The 19,775-nt window shown below is 40.6% G+C and overlaps 1 protein-coding gene across 33 annotated transcripts in view; it reads right to left on the bottom strand.

Moving 5' to 3' along the window:
* rims2a (regulating synaptic membrane exocytosis 2a) overlaps window positions 1–19,775 on the bottom strand; it is a 1,351,795-nt gene that overhangs the window by 422,515 nt on the left and 909,505 nt on the right. For all 33 annotated transcript variants that reach the window (XM_051936048.1, XM_051936053.1, XM_051936052.1 and 30 more), the window contains 2 exons: window positions 16,618–16,748; window positions 400–571 (listed from right to left, as the gene is read on the bottom strand). In XM_051936048.1, coding sequence (XP_051792008.1) covers window positions 400–571; window positions 16,618–16,748 — 303 coding nt within the window. The remainder of the gene's footprint in view (window positions 1–399; window positions 572–16,617; window positions 16,749–19,775) is intronic.

Here is a 19,775-nt window from a genome sequence, read left to right as displayed (position 1 = left end):
GTATGTGCCCAAGAAGTCGCTTTGCAATTTCATTTAAACTAACACCACATGTAAAACAAATTTGTGTACATGTGCTTTAAAAAGAGCTTTTCAAAGTACTTTACATTTTGACATTCTAGACTTTTTGGCTAAGAATTTCTAGCTTTGTGTTTTGTATCACATACTGGTTTTGTTGCATGATCCTTAGAATTCTTGATTCATTCTTCCATGCTCTTGTAGCCTACTGACTTTTCACTTATGGCAGAACACACATTAATGTTTAAATAATTATTGTTACTTTTAAACTCTGAAAAAATTAAAAATGTCAATAAAGTGTTACTTGTGCATGAAAAAAGAGACAAGGAAATAAGCATCACCTGGAACATAATTCAGAGTTACAATGAATGAAAAATTTCATACTTCGCCTAAAAATTCACTTTCTTCTTCTCTGACACGTGCTTGATCCCATAGGGTGACTTCCAACATACGTTCTCGAAATTCCCGTCGATGAACCGGAGAATACATAAACGTCTGATTCCATTTAGGTTCTAATGTTTTCTTTACTGTCTTTGTTCTTCTCTTGCTTTTGTCACTGGAGGAATAATAATTCAGACCGCTTTACATTGCAATCAAGACATAAAACACATATATTGAAAGTAAATAACAGTTATGATAATTCAAATGACTGACTGAATATGTAGTACACAGCAACAGATACAAAAACAAAACCTGAAAATGTAAAATTAAGAATAAAAATTTGTTATCATTATACTGTACTAAGGACATTAACTAATTAAGGATTTGCTACCAGACTAAACACCACGGAATGGTAAATACAAAACAATGTAAAAACACACAAGGTAAATAACATGTTTTAAGAAACAAAACTGCAAACATGCAGCAAATGTGTAAACAATTTCTAAAGAAAGGCTTCAATAAGTTATGCTTTTTCTTAAAAAATATTTTTGTTTAATTATTGATTCTGTTAAAGATAGCCTTTCATAATACAAAGATTCTTTACTTGGTTAAAAGATTAAGCAGAAATACTCATAAAAGACAAACATCTTCATACTTGTATTTGCCATAATATATCCATATGGCCATTTTTAATATCACAGGATGATCTATGTATAATTACATTTAACATTCTCACATACATTCCATCCACTCTATCGTCATAAACTAAAAGGCTCTCAAACTTACTGAAACTTGAAAAATATTATTATGACTCACAGTCAAGCAAGAGCACTGTGTAACCACACACACTACTCACCCTCTGCACAGTCTCCTTCAATCTACTGAACAGCTCACATCAATCAAGACCAATCGAGGCCAGTATGTCCAGATTTTTTAAAAGTATATTTCTATAAGTGAGATGCATGAATTTACATTTCTACCTTACATCAGTTAAAATCTAATTAATATATCTAGTGTGTGGTGACATGGTGAAGTGGCTAGTTCTGATACCTCACAGTGATAGTAGCATCATGGATTTGAATCCTGCATAATGTTGCCTTTGTGAAAAATACATGTTTTTCCCTTATATGGATTTTCCTTAGAGTACTCTAGTTTTTCTCCAAAATCCCCAAAGACCCACAAGTTAGATTAACTAGTCACTCTAAACTGAACAGTAAGACTGGATGCATAGATGTGTGTGAGAAGGGGTGATGGACTGGCACCCTGGGGCTCTAACCAGGACCCTCAAAAACTGGTTCAAAAAGCATTTCTGTAATATATAAAAAACATTTTAAAGGTCCTCCCTTTCAAAGATCCAAGAGTACAGTGGGAAAAGGATCTCTTACTCAACATTTCAGAAAAGGAGTGGAAGGCAGCCATGCACAGAATTCACTCTAGCTCCATATGCACAAAGCATACAATTACTTAAAATCTTTTTTCGAGCACATCTATCTCATTGAAAATTGTCCAAAATGTTTCTAAGTCAAGATCCAACCTGCGAATATTGCAATCGAGCTCCAGCCTCACTGGGCCATATGTTTTTGGCATGTACCAAATTAACATAATTCTGGACTAAAATCAGCCTTGTCAGCCAGTCAGCCTTGGTGTCACAATCTCTCCTAATCCATTAACAGCTGTGTTTGGTGTACTTCTGAATGGGCATAAAGTGGAGAAGGACAAACAAACTGCAATTGCCTTTACTTCACTATTAGCACGCAGGCTTATCTTGCTCAACTGGAAGAATCCTAACCCACCTCTTTTAAGTCAGTGGGCAATATACTATTTGAAAATGGAAAAAATCAAATTCTTAATCAGAATCTGTGCAAACCTTTTTAAAAACCTGGCAGGATCTAATCAATAGCATTTTAGAATAAGCAATTAAACTAGGGAAAATTATTTTCTTCCCCTTTTTTTCCTACTCTTAAAAGTTTTACTTTGTTGGCCTAGCTCTCTTTCTCATAGGTGGGGGTTGATTTGAACTTAGTTTTGCCAAGTTTGACTTGCTTGTATGGAATTTTACTTGCTTATTATTATTTTAATAAATTCAATAAAATGTAAAAAAACTGGATCAAGTGGGTTTCAGAATGTTAAGTAATGTCTAAGTATGTATGTGAAACTGCTTTTCTTCGGGTAACCAATGATTTGCTTATGGCAGCAGACTCTGGACAAACCAGCATATTAATTCTGTTATACCTCAGTACAGTATTTGACACTGTCAGACATAACATTCTACTGTCTAGAATGGAGAACATGCTGGGTATCTCTGGCACTGCCCTCCAGTGATTCAAGTCCTACCTGACTGATAGGCAAGAGCAGATCCAGCTCAGCGCCAGTCACACAAGGACTTCCTCAGGGCTCTGTCCTCGGCCCTCTTCTCTTCTGTATTTATATGCTTCCCCTTGGCCACATTATTTGTAGCTATGGACTGGGTTATCATTTTTATGCATATGACACTCAACTCTATTTCAATGTCAAAAGTGCAACTTCAAAGTTTTCTCAGCTCACAACTTACCTCAGTGAAATTAAAACGTGGATGGAGCAGAACTCTCTAAAATTAAATTGCAACAAAACTGAACTCCTGCAAATTGGCACTAAAGCACTACTTAAGAAAATGAGCTCCTTTTCAGTCACTCTTGATGGTGATCTCATCAGGCCTTCTTCTGATGCAAGGAATCTTGGTGTCATTTTTGATTCCTCCCTTTCTTATTCTGCCCACATAAACCACATTTAAGAAACTTTCTTACTTTCAGCTCCTAACATATCCCGTGTTCACTCATTCCTCTCCTTTTCTAATGCTGAGAAACTTGTCCATGCTTTTATCACATCCCACATTGATTATTGTAACTCGCTGCTGGCAGGTGCCCCTTCTAATCTTCACAGCTCCAGCTGATTCAAAACGCTGCTGCAAGAGCCCTTACTCGAACCAGCAACAGTGAGCACATCACACCCATTCTGCTTCGCCTTCACTAGCTCCCTGTGTCTTACAGGATTGAATATAAGATTCTATTAATAACCTACAAAGCTTTAAATGGCCTTGCACCAGACTACTTCTAAATCACTATGCTCCTGTTCGCCTACTAAGGTCCTCTGATTCTGGTAATCTTGTTGTGCCTCACACTAACCTGCACTCTATGGGTGACAGGGCCTTCAGCTCCATAGCACCCAGACTTTGAAATGACATCTCGAAATTAAATAGATCAGCTGACTCCATTCATTCTTTTAAAAAACAACTTAAAACTCATCTATTTAGGAAGGCTTTTAACTTAACTTAACTTAACATTCTGCCCTTTCTTTCAGTTTACCTCTCTGTCCAGGTGCTCAGGATAATTTGTGTGTCTGTTATATCACAAATTAGGTTTTTGTTAAATTTTTCTTTTAGTATTGAATTTAGTATTTTACTCTGGTTTATTGTCCTTTATTCTATTTAATGCTTTGTTATCTGTTTCATTGTTCTATTAAGGAAAACATTTGTATACAATGTTACATGTACCCTGCTGTTTTTTTTTCTAAGACTCTGTGAAGCGCCTTGAGCATGGGAAAGGCGCTATATAAATAAAATGTATTATTATTAATATTTGTTGTTCACTGGCTGTGAGGGAATGATAATTACTGTTGTCATTATGTTTCATGCATTTCCATTGTTATTTGTTGAATCAAATCAAATTTCCAGTGCTGAAAAATCAATTCCAGAACCCAGTGCTGTTTTGGCTATACACTATTCACAATATACACTTATGCAGTTATTTTGTTCAATAAGGAAATACATTATACAAATGACAGTTATCTGCATGACAAATGTCATTAGGATTTAAAATGACTTCTGCAAATTTATCTACTAGCTAATTTTGGTTAAAAAGTGAAAAGCCTTTTTCAATATGCTCTATGAATGCCATACAAATGTTATTTTTGCTCAGGAATGCAGACAAAATTAAATTATCATACTAAGCTACCAAGTGTTTTATAATTTAACAAAGTCACAAAAAATAATTACTTGAATTCCACAGCGCATGGAGGAACATCACATAAGAATGTAATAATGAAATGTTGCTGAGAGTGAACCATGTAAAGTTAAGGTTACATTTTGAGTCTTATATGTCAGATGCTGTTAATCATTATTCCATCATTCCATATATTGTCACACATGTGCGAGTAGGAGTCAATTCCACATCCGATCAGAGAGCGGCGGGGTGCACTAGCTGTCTTTCTCAATCCCTTGAAAACTATTCTCGGGAAATCATACAGGGTTTCGACGCCTTTGATGACATCACTTCCTACACTGGCCTTTAAAGCTGCCATCTTGAATTAATATTGCAGTTCTGTTTTGGACTCAGTCGAGTGAACAACTGACAACCTTTAAGGATACCGTTCTGCAGCCAAGGCAAATTATTCGGGTGGCTGCCCCAAACCTTTATGATCTCTAAGGCCGGAGTTATACTTCATGTGACGCGACGCATGCTGCAGCGGACGCTCCTGCTACGCAAGCGTTGAAGTGTTTATACTTGCGCGCGTACTTTACATAAATCTGGAGGAATCCGGCAGGTAGCAGTGCGAGATATTATCACGGTGAGAACATGTTCAGCTTCTCTGTGTTGTGAATTGCCTAGAACACTCATTAAATTCCGATGACATCTTACCGCAATATCTCTGAAAAGGATGTTTATTGATTAAATCCCTTTAAGATGCCTCCGCTCATCGCAAGGTGAATACAAGCACACACATACACTAGCGTCATTTCAGCGGCACCAAATCCCCAAATCTGCATATCTTTGGAAGGAAACTGGAGCACACTGAGGAAACCCAGCAGGAAAACATGTAAACTCCAGGCAGGGAATATCAGCGACATGACTCCCTGCAAGACAGCAGCGCTAACGCTCCACCACTGTGTCACCCCATGTGTGTAATTATTAACAGTATTCATTATTTAAATGAAATTACCGATTTATCTGTAAAATGTAATATACATACTTTAATGCTTTTCATCATGAAAGTAATATCAAGTATAAATCTAAGCATTCTAAATGTGCAGAGAGCTGGAATATCATACATTTAATGTGCTCAGTGTGGCGATCTATTGCTGGCGATTCGCTGCTGTCAGGAGCAGAGGAAGCCCTAGAAAAAAAGATAGTACAGAAGACGGTATGTGAGAATTTTAAAACGTATTGTGTCATTACGATTGGGAATATGCGACGCTTGAATATAAAAGCACCACAAATACATTTCTATGTCGGCATTTTGCTTCACCACATCGAACCATTTATCAAATATTGAAGCGTGCACACCGATCTCGTAGGATCCGCAAAGCGGCTTTCTGTCACATGTAGATAGTAAACAGAGACTCTGACGTCACATTCCAGCTTTTAGCACACTGCGCCCCCCGACTTTTTGCTGGTACTGCAACTCGCGCACGCATCGCGTTAATTTCTGAGGACCTACTCAGAGGACGCATCAAATGAACGCTCAGAACGCGTGGCGGCCATGATGCGGGCGCGTACGCGCTCTGAGCGTGAAGTATAAATGAGCCCTAAGTGTTGTTCTTGTCACAATATATACATATGTATATAAGGTTCCATGCAAATGTTTGGCCAAATTACATATTTTGTTGTCATTTGAAGTAAACAGTAAACACAACCTCAACAGAAGACAGTTAAAATAATGGAATTTTTATAAAAATCATAATATAGAGTTATGATTTATTTGATGAACTTAAAAAATGTAAAAATTAAAGCATAAATGTGGCGTTTGCAAAGGTTTGAGCACCCTATTAAGTCAATACTTAATAACATTCCCTTTTGGCAAAAATTAGAGCTTGAAAATATTTTTTGTATTTTGAATTCTTGTTTTGGAAATTTTTCCCTATTCTTCTTTGCAGATTGCTTCCAGCTGTGAGAAATTCCTGGACTTTCATAGAACGCTTCAGATCTACCACAGATTTTTAATGATGTTTAAGTCTGGGGACTGTGAGGGCCTTTCCAAAACTTTCATCTTGTGTTTCTTGAAGTTCTTCATAGTAGAATTTAATGTGTTTTGGATTTTTTATTTGTAGAAGTCATCCTATTACAACTTCAGTTTTCTGACTGACCATCTGACATTCTTCTCAGGGATTGTTGATATTTAGTTGAATCCATTCTTTCATCTAGTTTCAAAGTATTTTCTGTGCCACTAGCCACATAACCCCAAAGTATAATAGATCCACCCCCATGCCTAGCAGTTTTTAAGGTGTTCTGTTCTTCAAAAACTCCTCCTTCTAATTCCAAAAAAAACTATAGTGGTTGTGGCCGTAGCACTTAGTTCCAAATGCCTATTTCTATTGCAAATTTTGTTTTGCATACTTAAGACATTTTTTTTTGTGATGTAATTACAAGTGTGGTTTTCTTTTGATGGCTCTTCCATGAAGGCATGTCTGTAAATAAAATAAGTAAAGCTGCACCATCACTTCATTCTCAGATAAACCTGCCTGTAGGTCCCTTGCAGTCATCTGGGAGTTTCTGCTGTCTTCCTGCACAGTATACAAGCTATTTTATTTGTCACTCTTGTTTGCCTTCCAAATCTTGTCCTAACCTCCATGGTTACCCTGAAATGTTGTTTCCTAATGACATTTCGAAATGTAGAATTTGCAAGCTGGAAGTACTCTCTGGGTGCCTTGTCTGTAGTCTCTGTGTATGCTCCGACCGCAGTGAGTGATGTCTCGGTGAGGAAGACATCTTATTCGCAGCTTCACTCGGTGGTTGATGGGTGCCCACAAGGTGACACTCCTCTGGTCATGGGTGACTTCAATGCAACCACTGGCACTGACAGGGCTGGCTATGAGGATTGTCTCGGCCCTCATGGGTCTGGTGACCGTGGTGAAAGAGGCTCCATGTTCCTTGACTTTGCAAAAGGTCAGGAACTGTGAATCGCTGGATCCTGGTTCCAGTGTCCTGTACCGCATCATTGGACTTGGTACTCCAATACTTCTGGTGTGGTGAAGGAGATGGATCACATCCTCGTGGGCAGACACTGGAGGCTCTTGCAAAACTGCAGGGTCTACAGAAGTGCCCAGTTTGTGAATTCTGACCACAGACTTGTTGTTGCTACTCTGAAGATCCAGCTTAGGTACAGTAGGTTACCACCTAATAGGAAAATGAGCCCGGACTTGGCCAGACTCCAAGACCAGGCTGTTTCTAATGAGTTTGCACACAGTTTGTGTGAGGAACTTTCAGATTTGGTTACGACTGTTGATCCTAATGTGATGTGGAAGACCTTCTGTGACAAGACCCTGAAGGTTGCTGAGGGTTGTGTTGGTGTTACCGGTGTTCCCAGAAGGAGGTGTTTCATCTCACAGGGCACCCTGGATATCATCGAGAGGAGTCGCAGCGCATGGCTCAATGGCAACTCTGGTCTGTACTGGGAACTGAGAGGGACGGCTGTGAGGGCTCTGAGGGCAGATAAAGAGGTGTTTGTTAGAGGAATCTGTGAGCAAGTGACACACCATCTGTGGTCTAGCGACCCACGTCCTGCTTACAGAGGAATCGAAGCATTACACACATCTGAATCTGTTCCTCTGAGAGTCGCAGTCAGGGCAGCTGATGGAACGGTCCTTACGGATGACACTGCAGTTGTGACCCGCTGGACTAGCTACTTTGAGCAGTTGTTCAAAGCTGATCCTCCGGCTAGGACGTTGGATATCTCTGGGTCCACCGTTCTTGAGGCTGATCCTCCAATTAGCTGTGAACCACCCAATCTCATTGAGATTGCACAGGTGGTGAACCAGGTGAGGGGTGGGGGGGAAGGCTGCAGGGATCTGTGATATCCGGGGTGAACTTCTCCAGGCTGGTGGTAAGGCTGTCCTCCTGGTATTGCAAGCAATCTTTGCTTCCATTTGGGAGACTGGCATGATCCCAACTGACTGAAAAACAGGACTTGTCGTCCCTATCTGGAAAGGGAAGGGTGATCGCCTGGATTGTAGCAACTACAGGGGGATAACACTGCTCTCGGTGCCGGGTAAGGTCCTTGCTAGGGTCGTTCTCAATAGTATTCAGGATCATTTGCTCACCTGCCAGCGGCTGGAAGAGTCTGGTTTTATGCCTAAGAGGTCTACCATCGACTGCATCCTGGCACTGAGGGTTCTCATGGACCGCGAACGCGAATATCGGCAGAGTTTCTTTGCAGCCTTTGTCAATTTTCGCAAAGCGTTTCACTCAGTTGATCGAGCTGCCCTGTGGGACATCCTGAGGATTCGCGGGATCGCCTCAAGGTTGCTGGATATCATGGCCGGCCTGTACACTGGTACTGTGAGTGCTGTGCAGAGTGGAGCCAGGACCTCTGCGTTTTTCCCAGTTGATTCTGGGGTTCGTCAGGGGTGTGTTCTTGCTCCTAATCTGTTCAATGCTTGTATGGACTGGGTGTTGGGCAAGGTCGTGGGGTCCAGCGGCTGTGGGGCATCTGTTGGTGAAGAAAGGTCTTGACTATTGACTCCGCGACGATCACAGCATCGTCAGCATAGAGGCTCTGATCAGGGAGCTTGAGAGACTGAGCGAGGAATCTGAGAGTCTGGGCTTGTGAGTGTCCTGGATAAAAACCAAGATCCCAGCCTTTAATGACCTCTTGGGCAACAGCCATCAGCAGTGTGTCTGTTTGCAGAGAGTGTTGATCTTGTTGAGAGGTTTACTTATCTTGGCAGTGACATTCATGTCTTTAGTGACTCTTCCTATGAAGTCAGTAGACGGAATGGGAGAGCATAGGGGGTCACGAGGTCACTGGAAAGGGGTGTGTGGCGCTCTCGATATCGATGCAAAAGGACAAAGGTCTAAGTCTTTAGAGTCCTGGTGCTTCCTGTCTTGCTATATGGTTGAGACATGGACATTATCCAGTGACCTGAGACAAAGACTGGACTCCTTTGGTACTGTGTCTCTCTGGAAAATCATTGGGTACCGTTGGTTTGACTTTATGTCGAATGAGTGGTTGCTCATGGAGTCCCGAATGAGGCACATTACCTGCATTGTGAGGGAGCATCAGTTATGGCACTATGGCCATGTGGCGCGTTTCCCCGAGGGTGATCCAGCTCATAAGATCCTCATTGTTGGGGACCCGAGCGGCTGGACCAGACCAAGGGGTCGCCCATGTAACACCTGGCTGCGGCAGATAGAGGGTCATTTCCGGAGGATGGGACTGGACTGCGTCAGTGGTCAGTGGTCTATGCACTATGCACTTTAGCTGTATAGATAGATAGATAGATAGATAGATAGATAGATAGATAGATAGATAGATAGATAGATAGATAGATAGATAGATAGATAGATAGATAGATAGATAGATAGATAGATAGATAGATACTTTATTAATCCCAATGGGAAATTCACATTCTCCAGCAGCAGCATAATGATACAATAAATAATATTAAAGAATGATAATAATGCAGGTGAAAAACAGACAATAACTTTGTATAATGTTAAATGTTAACGTTTACACCCCCGGGTGGAATTGAAGAGTCGCATAGTTTGGGGGAGGAACAATCTCCTCAATCTGTCAGTGGAGCAGGACAGTGACAGCAGTCTGTCGCTGAAGCTGCTCTTCTGTCTGGAGATGATACTATTTAGTGGATGCAGTGGATTCTCCATAATTGATGGGAGCCTGCTGAGCGCCCTTCACTCTGCCACAGATGTTAAACTATCCAGCTCCATGCCAACAATAGAGCCTGCCTTTCTCACCAGTTTGTCCAGGCGTGAGGCGTCTTTCCTCTTAATGCTGCCTCCCCCGCACACCACCGCATAGAAGAGGGCGCTCGCCACAACTGTCTGATAGAACATCTGCAGCATCTTATTGCAGATGTTGAAGGACGCCAGCCTTCTAAGGGAGTATAGTCGGCTCTGTCCTTTCTTGCACAGCGCATCAGTATTGGCAGTCCAGTCTAATTTATCATCCAGCTGCACTCCCAGATATTTATAGGTCTGCACCATCTGCACACAGTCACCTTTGATGATCACGGGGTCTATGAGGGGCCTGGGCCTCCTAAAATCCACCACCAACTCTTTGGTTTTGCTGGTGTTCAGTTGTAGGTGGTTTGAGTCGCACCATTTAAAAAAGTCATTGATTAGGTCCCTATACTCATCCTCCAGCCCATTCCTGATGCAGTGTCATCAGCGAATTTTTGCACATGGCAGGACTCCGAGTTGTATTGGAGATCCGATGTATATAGGCTGAACAGGACCGGAGAAAGTACAGTCCCTTGTGGCGCTCCTGTGTTGCTGACCACAATGTCAGACGTGCAGTTCCCAAGACGCACATACTGAGGTCTGTCTTTAAGATAGTCCACGATCCATGCCACCAGGTATGAATCTAATCCCATCTCTGTCAGCTTGTCCCTAAGGAGCAGAGGTTGGATTGTGTTGAAGGCACTAGAGAAGTCTAGAAACATAATTCTTACAGCACCACTGCCTCTGTCCAAGTGAGAGAGGGATCGGTGTAGCATATAGATGATGGCATCCTCCGCTCCCACCTTCTCCTGATATGCAAACAGCAGAGGGTCAAGGACGTGTTGAACCTGTGGCCTAAGGTGGTGAAGCAGCAGCCTCTCCATGGTCTTCATCACATGTGATGTCAGAGCAACAGGCCGAAAGTCATTCAGCTCACTAGGACGTGATACCTTTGAGACTGGGGTGATACAAGATGTTTTCCAAAGCCTCGGGACTCTGCCCTGTTCCAGGCTCAGGTTGAAGATGCGCTGTAGAGGACCCCCCAGCTCCGATGCACAGACCTTCAGCAGTCGTGGCGATACTCCATCTGGACCCGCTGCTTTGCTGGCACGAAGTCTCCTCAGCTCTTTGCTCACTTGCGCTGTTGTAATTATGGGTGGGGATGTCTCTCCTATGCTGGTATCAGCAGAAGGATGTGTGGAGGGTGCAGTACTCCGAGGTGAGAGTGAGAGTGGGTTAGGGTGGTCAAACCTGTTGAAGAAGTTGTTCATTTGGTTTGCTCTCTTCACGTCTCTCTCGATGGTGGTACCCCGCTTCGAGCTGCAGCCAGTGATGATCTTCATCCCATCCCACACTTCCTTCATGCTGTTATTCTGCAACTTCTGCTCCAGCTTTCTCCTGTACTGCTCCTTCGCCGCCCTGAGCTGGACTCGGAGTTCCTTCTGCACACGCTTGAACTCATGCTGATCACCGTCTTTAAAAGCCCTTTTCTTCTGGTTCAAAAGGCTCTTGATGTCACTTGTAATCCATGGCTTGTTGTTAGCATAGCAGCGTACAATTCTTACTGGAACTACAATGTCCATACAGAAGTTGATGTAGTCAGTAGTGCAGTCAACAACTTCATCAATATTCTCACTATGAGATCCCTGCAGGATATCCCAGTCTGTAGTTCCAAAACATTCTCTCAGAGTATTCTCAGCCTCCGGGGTCCACTTCCTGAATGATCGTGTGGTTACAGGTAGGACTCTCACTTTTGGTTTATAGTGAGGCTGAAGCAGAACCAGGTTATGATCTGCTTTCCCAAGCGCAGGCAGCGGGGTGGCGCTGTATGCGTCTTTAACGTTTGCATACAGTAAATCAATAGTCTTATTTCCCCGGGTGTTACAGTCCACATACTGGGAGAAGGCAGGTAATGTTTTGTCCAGCGTCACATGGTTAAAGTCCCCAGCGATTAGCACAAGCGCCTCAGGGTGCTGTGTTTGTAACTTAGCAACAGCAGAATGGATGATGTCACTCGCTGACTCCACGTCCGCCCGAGGAGGAATGTATACAATAAAAACAATGACGTGTCCAAACTCTCTGGGCAAGTAATAGGGACGTAAACTTACGGCCAACAGTTCGATGTCCCTGCAGCAAGTGGAGATTTTGACGTTAACATGTCCAGAGTTACACCACCGTGTATTGACATAGAGAGCGAGTCCTCCTCCTTTGTGCTTCCCACAGGTACTTGCATCTCTGTCCGCTCTAACTGTGCTAAACCCGGGTAGTTCCACATTAGCGTCTGGGATGGTGTTAGTTAGCCACGTTTCGCTAAAACACAACAAACTGCATTCTTTGTAGGTTCTGACATTTTTCACCAGCGCAGCCAGTGCGTCGTTCTTATTTGAGATTGAGTTTACATTCCCCAGAATCACAGAAGGCACCGAAGGCTTAAAACGCCACTTTCTCGCAAGGCGCTTCATTTTTAGCTTAGTGCCGGCTCTGCTGCCACGATACCGCCTTCTTACCTCGTCGGGTAAATAGGGAACCACACCGGCACTGGCATTTGTTCTCAGCACTTGAAGTTGAGTACTTGAATAGGCGAGTCTCGGCGTGTGAAAATCCATGCCCATGTTGTAAAAGTAAGTGTGTCCAGTGAACAAATCCACATAAAATAAAGTGATAGGAGTGATCAATAAATAAAAATAGAAAAATAAAAGTAGAAAAGTACACATACACATACAGTCATACACGGAGCTGCTGAAAAGGCTGCCACTCTTGGCAGCGCCGGAAATACTGTATATATATAAATATATATATAGAAATAAATATATATATATAGAAATACTGTGTATACTTGTGTTTGTCATTTAGCATGGAGGGAAACAATAAATATAAAGTCTGCCTGGGGGGTTGCAAACCAGGATCCCAAGTTGTTTCGCTGTGTAGTGGGTGCGGCAACGCACTGTAGCAGTGCATACTCCCCAACTTGACTTGACTTGAAGTACTTTGATATCTATTAATAGCCTTACCTTGTTTGGTAGGCATCACTTAATTTAATTTTCATATCCTCATTAGGTTACTTAGAAGACTCTATGGTCGTTGGGTTTTGCACACTGTTTGAAAAGTCAAAGAATTCATTCGGCTATAGATTTATAATCAGCTACCAATTACCAACAAATAATCCAGACTAAGCTAAGCTAATATCCTAGTTCTGAAACCATACAACTGTAAGAATGCTCAAACGTTTGCAAATAAAACATTTACTGTATTATTTTTTTTGCCTCTTTTTGCCTTTTTTTACCTCTATTGTTGAGGCAGCTGACCGGAGCTGTGGCCGTAAGGTGGTCGGTGCCTGTCGTGGCGGCAATCCCCGAACCCTTTGGTGGACACCGGCGGTGAGGGATGCCGTCAAGCTGAAGAAGGAGTCCTACAGGACCCTTTCTGGAGGCAGCTGATAGGTACCGGCAGGCCAAGTGGAATGCGGCTTTGGTGGTTGCTGAGGCAAAACCTCGGGTGTGGGAGGAGTTTGGGGAGGCCATGGAGAACGACTTTCGGACTGCTTCGAGGAGATTCTGGTCCACCGTCCAGCATCTCAGGAGGGGGAAGCAGTGCAGTGTCAACACTGTATATGGTGGTGATGGTGCGCTGCTGACCTCGACTCGGGACGTTGTTGGTCGGTGTGGGGAGTACTTCAAAGACCTCCTAAATCCCACTAACATGCCTTCCAATGAGGAAGCAGAGCCTGGGGACTCAGAGGTGGGCTCCCCCAGGTCACCGAGGTGATCAAAAAACTCCTTGGTGGTAGGGCCCCGGGGGTGGATGAGATACGCCCGGAGTTCCTCAAGGCTCTGGATGTTGTAGGACTGTCTTGGTTGACATGCCTCTGCAACATCGCATGGACATCAGGAACAGTGCCTCTGGATTGGCAGACCGGGGTGGTGGTCTCCCTCTTTAAGAAAGGGGACCGGAGGGTGTGTTCCAACTACAAAGGGATCACACTCCTTAGCTTCCCTGGAAAAGTCTATTCGGAGGTCCTGGAGAGGAGGGTCCGTCGGATAGTCGAGCCTCGGATTCAGGAGGAACAGTGTGGTTTTCGTCCTGGTCGCGGAACAGTGGACCAGCTCTACACCCTTAGCAGGGTCCTAGAGGGTGCATGGGAGTTTTCCCAACCTGTCTACATGTGTTTTGTGGACTTGGAAAAGGCATTCGACCGTGTCCCTCGGGGAATCCTGTGGGGGGTACTCTGAGAGTATGGGGTACCGGCCCCCCTGATAAGGGCTGTTCGGTCCCTGTACAATCGGTGCCAGAGCTTGGTCTGCATTGCTGGCAGTAAGTCGAACCCGTTTCCAGTGAGAGTTGGACTCCGCCAGGGCTGCCCTTTGTCACAGATTCTGTTCATAACTTTTATGGACAGAATTTCTAGGAGTAGCCAGGGCATTGAGAGGGTCCGGTTTGGTGGACTCAGGATTGTGTCACTGCTTTTTGCAGATGATGTTGTCCTGTTTGCTTCATCAGGCCATGATCTTCAGTTCTCTCTAGATTGGTTCACAGCCGAGTGTGAAGCGGCTGGGATGGGAATCAGCACCTCCAAATCCGAGACCATGGTCCTCAGCCGGAAAAGGGTGGAGTGCCCTCTCAGGGTTTGTAGCGAGATCCTGCCCCAAGTGGAGGAGTTCAAGTATCTTGGGGTCTTGTTCACGAGTGAGGGAAGAATGGAGTGTGAGATCGACAGGCAGATTGGTGCGGCATGCGCAGTAATGCGGGCTCTGCATCAGTCTGTCGTGGTGATCTGATCAGGATGCCTCCTGGACGCCTCCCTGGTGAGGTGTCCCGGGCACGTTTAATTGGGAGGAGGCCCTGGGGAAGACCCAGGACACGCTGGAGGGACTATGTCTCTCGGATGGCCTGGGAACGCCTTGGGATTCTCCCGGAGGAGCTAGAAGAAGTGGCCGGGGAGAGGGAAGTCTGGGCATCTCTGCTCAAGCTGCTGCCCCCGCGACCCGACCTCGGATAAGCGGAAGAGGATGGATGGATGTATTATTTTTTGACATTTCTTAGTTCAAATAAATCATAACTGTGCATTAGTATTTTCATAGAAGTGCTATCTATCTATTGTTTTAGAATGCTTGCTGTCAAAATTGTATTTACTACTTTTTACTTCAAAATTACTTTTACTTTTTACTTGAATTATCAACAAAACATGTAATTTGTCCAGAAATGTTCAACTCTTTTCATGGAACTGTGTATACTGTAAAATTAATTCAGTCCAACATTACTTTTCATCACTTATGCAGATATAATTAGCTATACCTGAACTAGGGTAAATTTGAATGGACTGCTGTCAATTACTTCACGAGTGGTCTTTGTGCAAAAAAGCACTAACGTGGAAAATTATTGAATATACTTCTGTCAGAGACACTATCTTTCATTAGAGACGGGTGAGACATTTCTGTGTAGATGCATTACTTCTCTCTCTCCCCTTTATAACCAAAGCAAGGAGGAAAGACTTGTGTGTCATAATTTTCCAAATAAAGTTTAAATGAAAACATTAAGCACTATGCTCATAATCAGAAAAAACAAAACTATGCACTTTAGCTGTGTATACTTGTGTGTGTCGTTTAGCATGGAGGGAAACAATAAATATACTTTTCTGGAGAATATCAAAAAGTAGCAACTACATTACTTTCTGATTTCACTTAAATTGTTGTGTCTAAAATGTTTGCAATTACAATGAAATCAATGATGAACTAAGAGCTGATTTATTTTATGTTCCACAAAAGAAAAAAAAACTATTTTTTTATCTAAAATAATGAGATGCTTAGTCTTGAGTTTTTGAAGATGGAACCTAGGACTCAAATTTAATGCATATTTTGCATCATATTTTGTATTGATTACAAGAGGCTCACACTTATCCAGGTTTAGCAATTGACCTACTATAGAAGTTTGTCATTAAGTACCAATCAATTTTTTTGTCTTTCATTTCTATCTTATTTCTATTTTAAGATAAAATCATAGTGTAAATTTAATCAAGATTCAAATGAACATACAGTAGTTATGAAAGATGAGCACAGAGAATGTGTTCATATCACAATGAGAACCAATAGATAAATAAATCCAAAATCAATGTAAAGAAACTAAAACAGATATTTTATACTCATATTACAACAGTCTTTAGTATTTTCATCCCCTGAATGAAAATTACACATTGAAACTGTAACATGTTTCAATAAATGTATGTGTCCAATACTTTTTCACAAATAGAGTTTTGATTTCCTCTTTAGTATATTACAATTTTATACTCAGAACACAACTTACTTTACAGAAGAATTTTTTTTCTATTTTAATATTCGTGTCTTTTAATTAGTCAAAGCATACTCTGTGTATTGTTGTAACTAACAACAAAAATTATAATTATAGTTATGTGTACAGAATTTATTTTTACCCGATGACACTACTGTCTGTACCTACTATAATATAATATGAAACCTACTTAGGTTTGAATACATGTGTACCTCTTTTTTATTCTTACCTCCTATCTGGGAGAAAATAAATTTTTACATAAGGGTTCCGCGGTCTTCCATCTTCTCTTGAAGGAAGGTCTTTCGCTCCAAGTATAGTGACAATTAATTGGTGGCCAACCTTGTCATACCATAGTTTAATCTGTTGAGAAAAATGTATATTATTTTTTTCTTTACACAATTAAATTGGTTGGCTAAATATAATCAAATGAAGTTAAATATTATGTTTTTAATTTTAATTAATATATTGTGGAAATAATAGCAAATTTGAAATCAATGAATGTGTGATTGGCAACATTGTATTGTATTTTCCTAGTACAACTGGTTTATTATGTTGTCCTTACAACATAATACTAAGTAAGAAGAAAATTGAGTAGAAAATAGCCTGTACTTATAAGAAACTTCATGGACTTCTGTTTTCCTGTTTATTTCTTTAAACTTTATTTAATTTAGTTTAGAAAGCAAATGAATAATTAATTTGCTAATCAAAATGCAGGTTAAGAATAAAAACAAACAATTTCAGTTACTGTGAAAAATGTATATGATCACTTCTAAAAATACTTATGGACAAAAAAAACTATCAGAATTGTAGATTGCACATAGGTAAAAAGGTTAATAAGTAGGGGTGGTTCCTTAGAAAGAGATTTTAAAATATGCACTACTATTTGCTATTAAAGTGTAAATCATTCAAATACTGTATACAACATCTGCAATGTGACTGTATGAAAATGGTATTTCCAGTAGTGGCTTACCTTTAGAAAGGTCACTAATAATTTTAATGGTTAGAAAGTACATTTTTTAAAAGAGAAAATGATCATATTTTGATATTTTGACAGAGATTCAGTTCAGGATGTTTACTTGTGTTTGGTGAGTGTTTTGTTGGTGTTTCCTGTGAAGCCCAATGATTTGCTTTTGAGTGGTTTCCTTTATTGAACTGGAAGTGTTGTCCAATTCAAATTGTGTCCTTTCTATATGTGACTAGATAGGACTAGCATGCTTTACAAGAGGTGTGCCAGGAAACCAAGGTACATTTGAGTGGTTACAGTTTACCTAGGTGTGTGGTACTGTATTTAACCTTGGGATGTAAATAAATGCACATTTTTCTTTATTCCTACTGTTTCTAGACTCATTCATCCCATTCAGTTACAAAATCTTAACTGATTCCTTTATTTGTAGAATAATACATACATATGATTAGACAATATTTACATTAATAATCTGCAGTGATATACAGCAGAATCATTGGCTCAGTATTATTAGCACAGAAAGATAATAAATAAAATGACTCCCTGCACTGTGGTTTTATTTATCTAACCATAATATACAAAGAAAAAGAATGTAAAGTAGCTATCTACCAATGTCACATGCTTCAAAGAGACAACAGAGTTGCAATTCTCTAGGAAGGAAGGCAAAAGATGAAAGAACTAGGTGAAAGGAGTAATTTATTTAGAAATATTGGTGTGCACTGTGATAAAGATGCATGAACAGCTAACTTTTGTAAGTAAGAAGTGTTCTTTAGTTTAGTTTCTTTCAGGTAAGTGTTAATCAAGCCTGAATTTTTTGCTATCCCATTTATTTTATTTTAACGTACTTTAACTTTATTTTTTACTATGGTTTATCAAATCTGTTTTTCAGTTTATGTTCAGGAAAACAATATAACGATATGGAAAATAAGTTTCACAGAATGCATTATCCTCAGCTCAAACTATATGGGCAACAAGTTTGATTGTGAAATGTTGTTTTCAGTTTTAATTTTTGTTATTTCCAAGAGTTCACTTGCAATCTATCTGGTAAACTGGTCTAACATATTCTGGTATGAGTATGTCATTGTGTCAGTGTGAGTCCTGTGAAGTTATTATATTTCATTCATAGTTAATTTCTGCTCTGTGCATGTTGATGACAATTCAGGTTCAGGCTGTCTCCTTCAAGATAACTGGAACTAATAATTAGACTGGGCGTATTTTTAATGTGTTTTCAGCAAACAAAATACTGTTGGCTCTCAAAGTATAAAAACAAAGATTATGTGATCTTGCTCACTGACAACTACTGGAGACCAAGAAAAGTGGATCTGAAAAACCTTGGAAGAAATTAAATGAACTTACCCCAAATAAATACCTACAGCCTATTTGCATCATTAAGTGACATTTTGGTACAATAACAAACTAAAGGAATGTCCTAAAAGTCAAAGCAGGTGGCCACTGATCGCTAAAATGTAATTTTTAGCGTTAAGAAGTTCACTGTTGTATCTAAAAGATTGTTCAATATGGCATTAAACAAACCTTGATCAAGTCTTAAAACAAATGCAGTATGTATGCAATATGAAAAGAACATTCCAAAAATCCAACTTTTGAAATATGTTGACTTTGTATTCATGCTTTTGGTAATGCTTCTGGACAGATTACGTAAAACTGTGAATAAAGTATGGGCAAAAGCTGTATCACACTTAAAGTGTGATGCTGCCTCTAATAAAATGCTTAGAAGTCTGTCAAGGGGCAACTGAAAGTCTCCTTGTGGGTTTCTCCCATGTTAAAAAACTTCTAAGCCCTTGCCCATACTTACTAGTCAGACAATACACAAAGTTAAGTCTAGATGCGTTACTAAGAAAGTGATTATTGTTTAACAACTAGCCTCTAATGCATGCAGCAAAGCAACAAAAAACATTCAGTACAGAAAACTGTAGAACAAGGCAGAGAGATCTCACAATTGCATACTAAGAGGGATACCATACTCAAACAAATTGTACCATCATCTCTTTGATAAGAAACACACAACACATGCTAAAATTAAGTGATCTGTTCAAATACCTCTAGAAGAGAAATAAAATACATCAACCAGAGTATAATCTAGGTGCTTCAGTATTTTAAAATTTGCAGTTATTTTTGCATCTTTACTTTCTATATATTTATTTTATGTACATGAATATAGTACTAGGATGTTGTACCGAGTTAGCCATTATGAATGTAGTGAGAAGTCAAGCAAAATTACACCTTTTATTGGCTAACTAAAAAGATTACACTATGCAAGCTTTTGAGGCAACTCAGGCTTCTTCTTCAGGCAAGATATAAATGAATAAAAAGCTGATTTTTGATAAGGGTCTCTTTTGATGCCACCTGTTATTTATATAATTTTGCACCTTAATTTATGGTGGACACCATTTTATTAGACTTTC

The sequence above is a fragment of the Erpetoichthys calabaricus genome, chromosome 13, assembly GCF_900747795.2.
Source record: "Erpetoichthys calabaricus chromosome 13, fErpCal1.3, whole genome shotgun sequence".
In the NCBI taxonomy this organism is placed as follows: Eukaryota; Metazoa; Chordata; class Cladistia; order Polypteriformes; family Polypteridae; genus Erpetoichthys; species Erpetoichthys calabaricus.
Note: the sequence above shows the minus strand (reverse complement) of the source record. Positions and strands in the feature narration are given on the sequence as shown.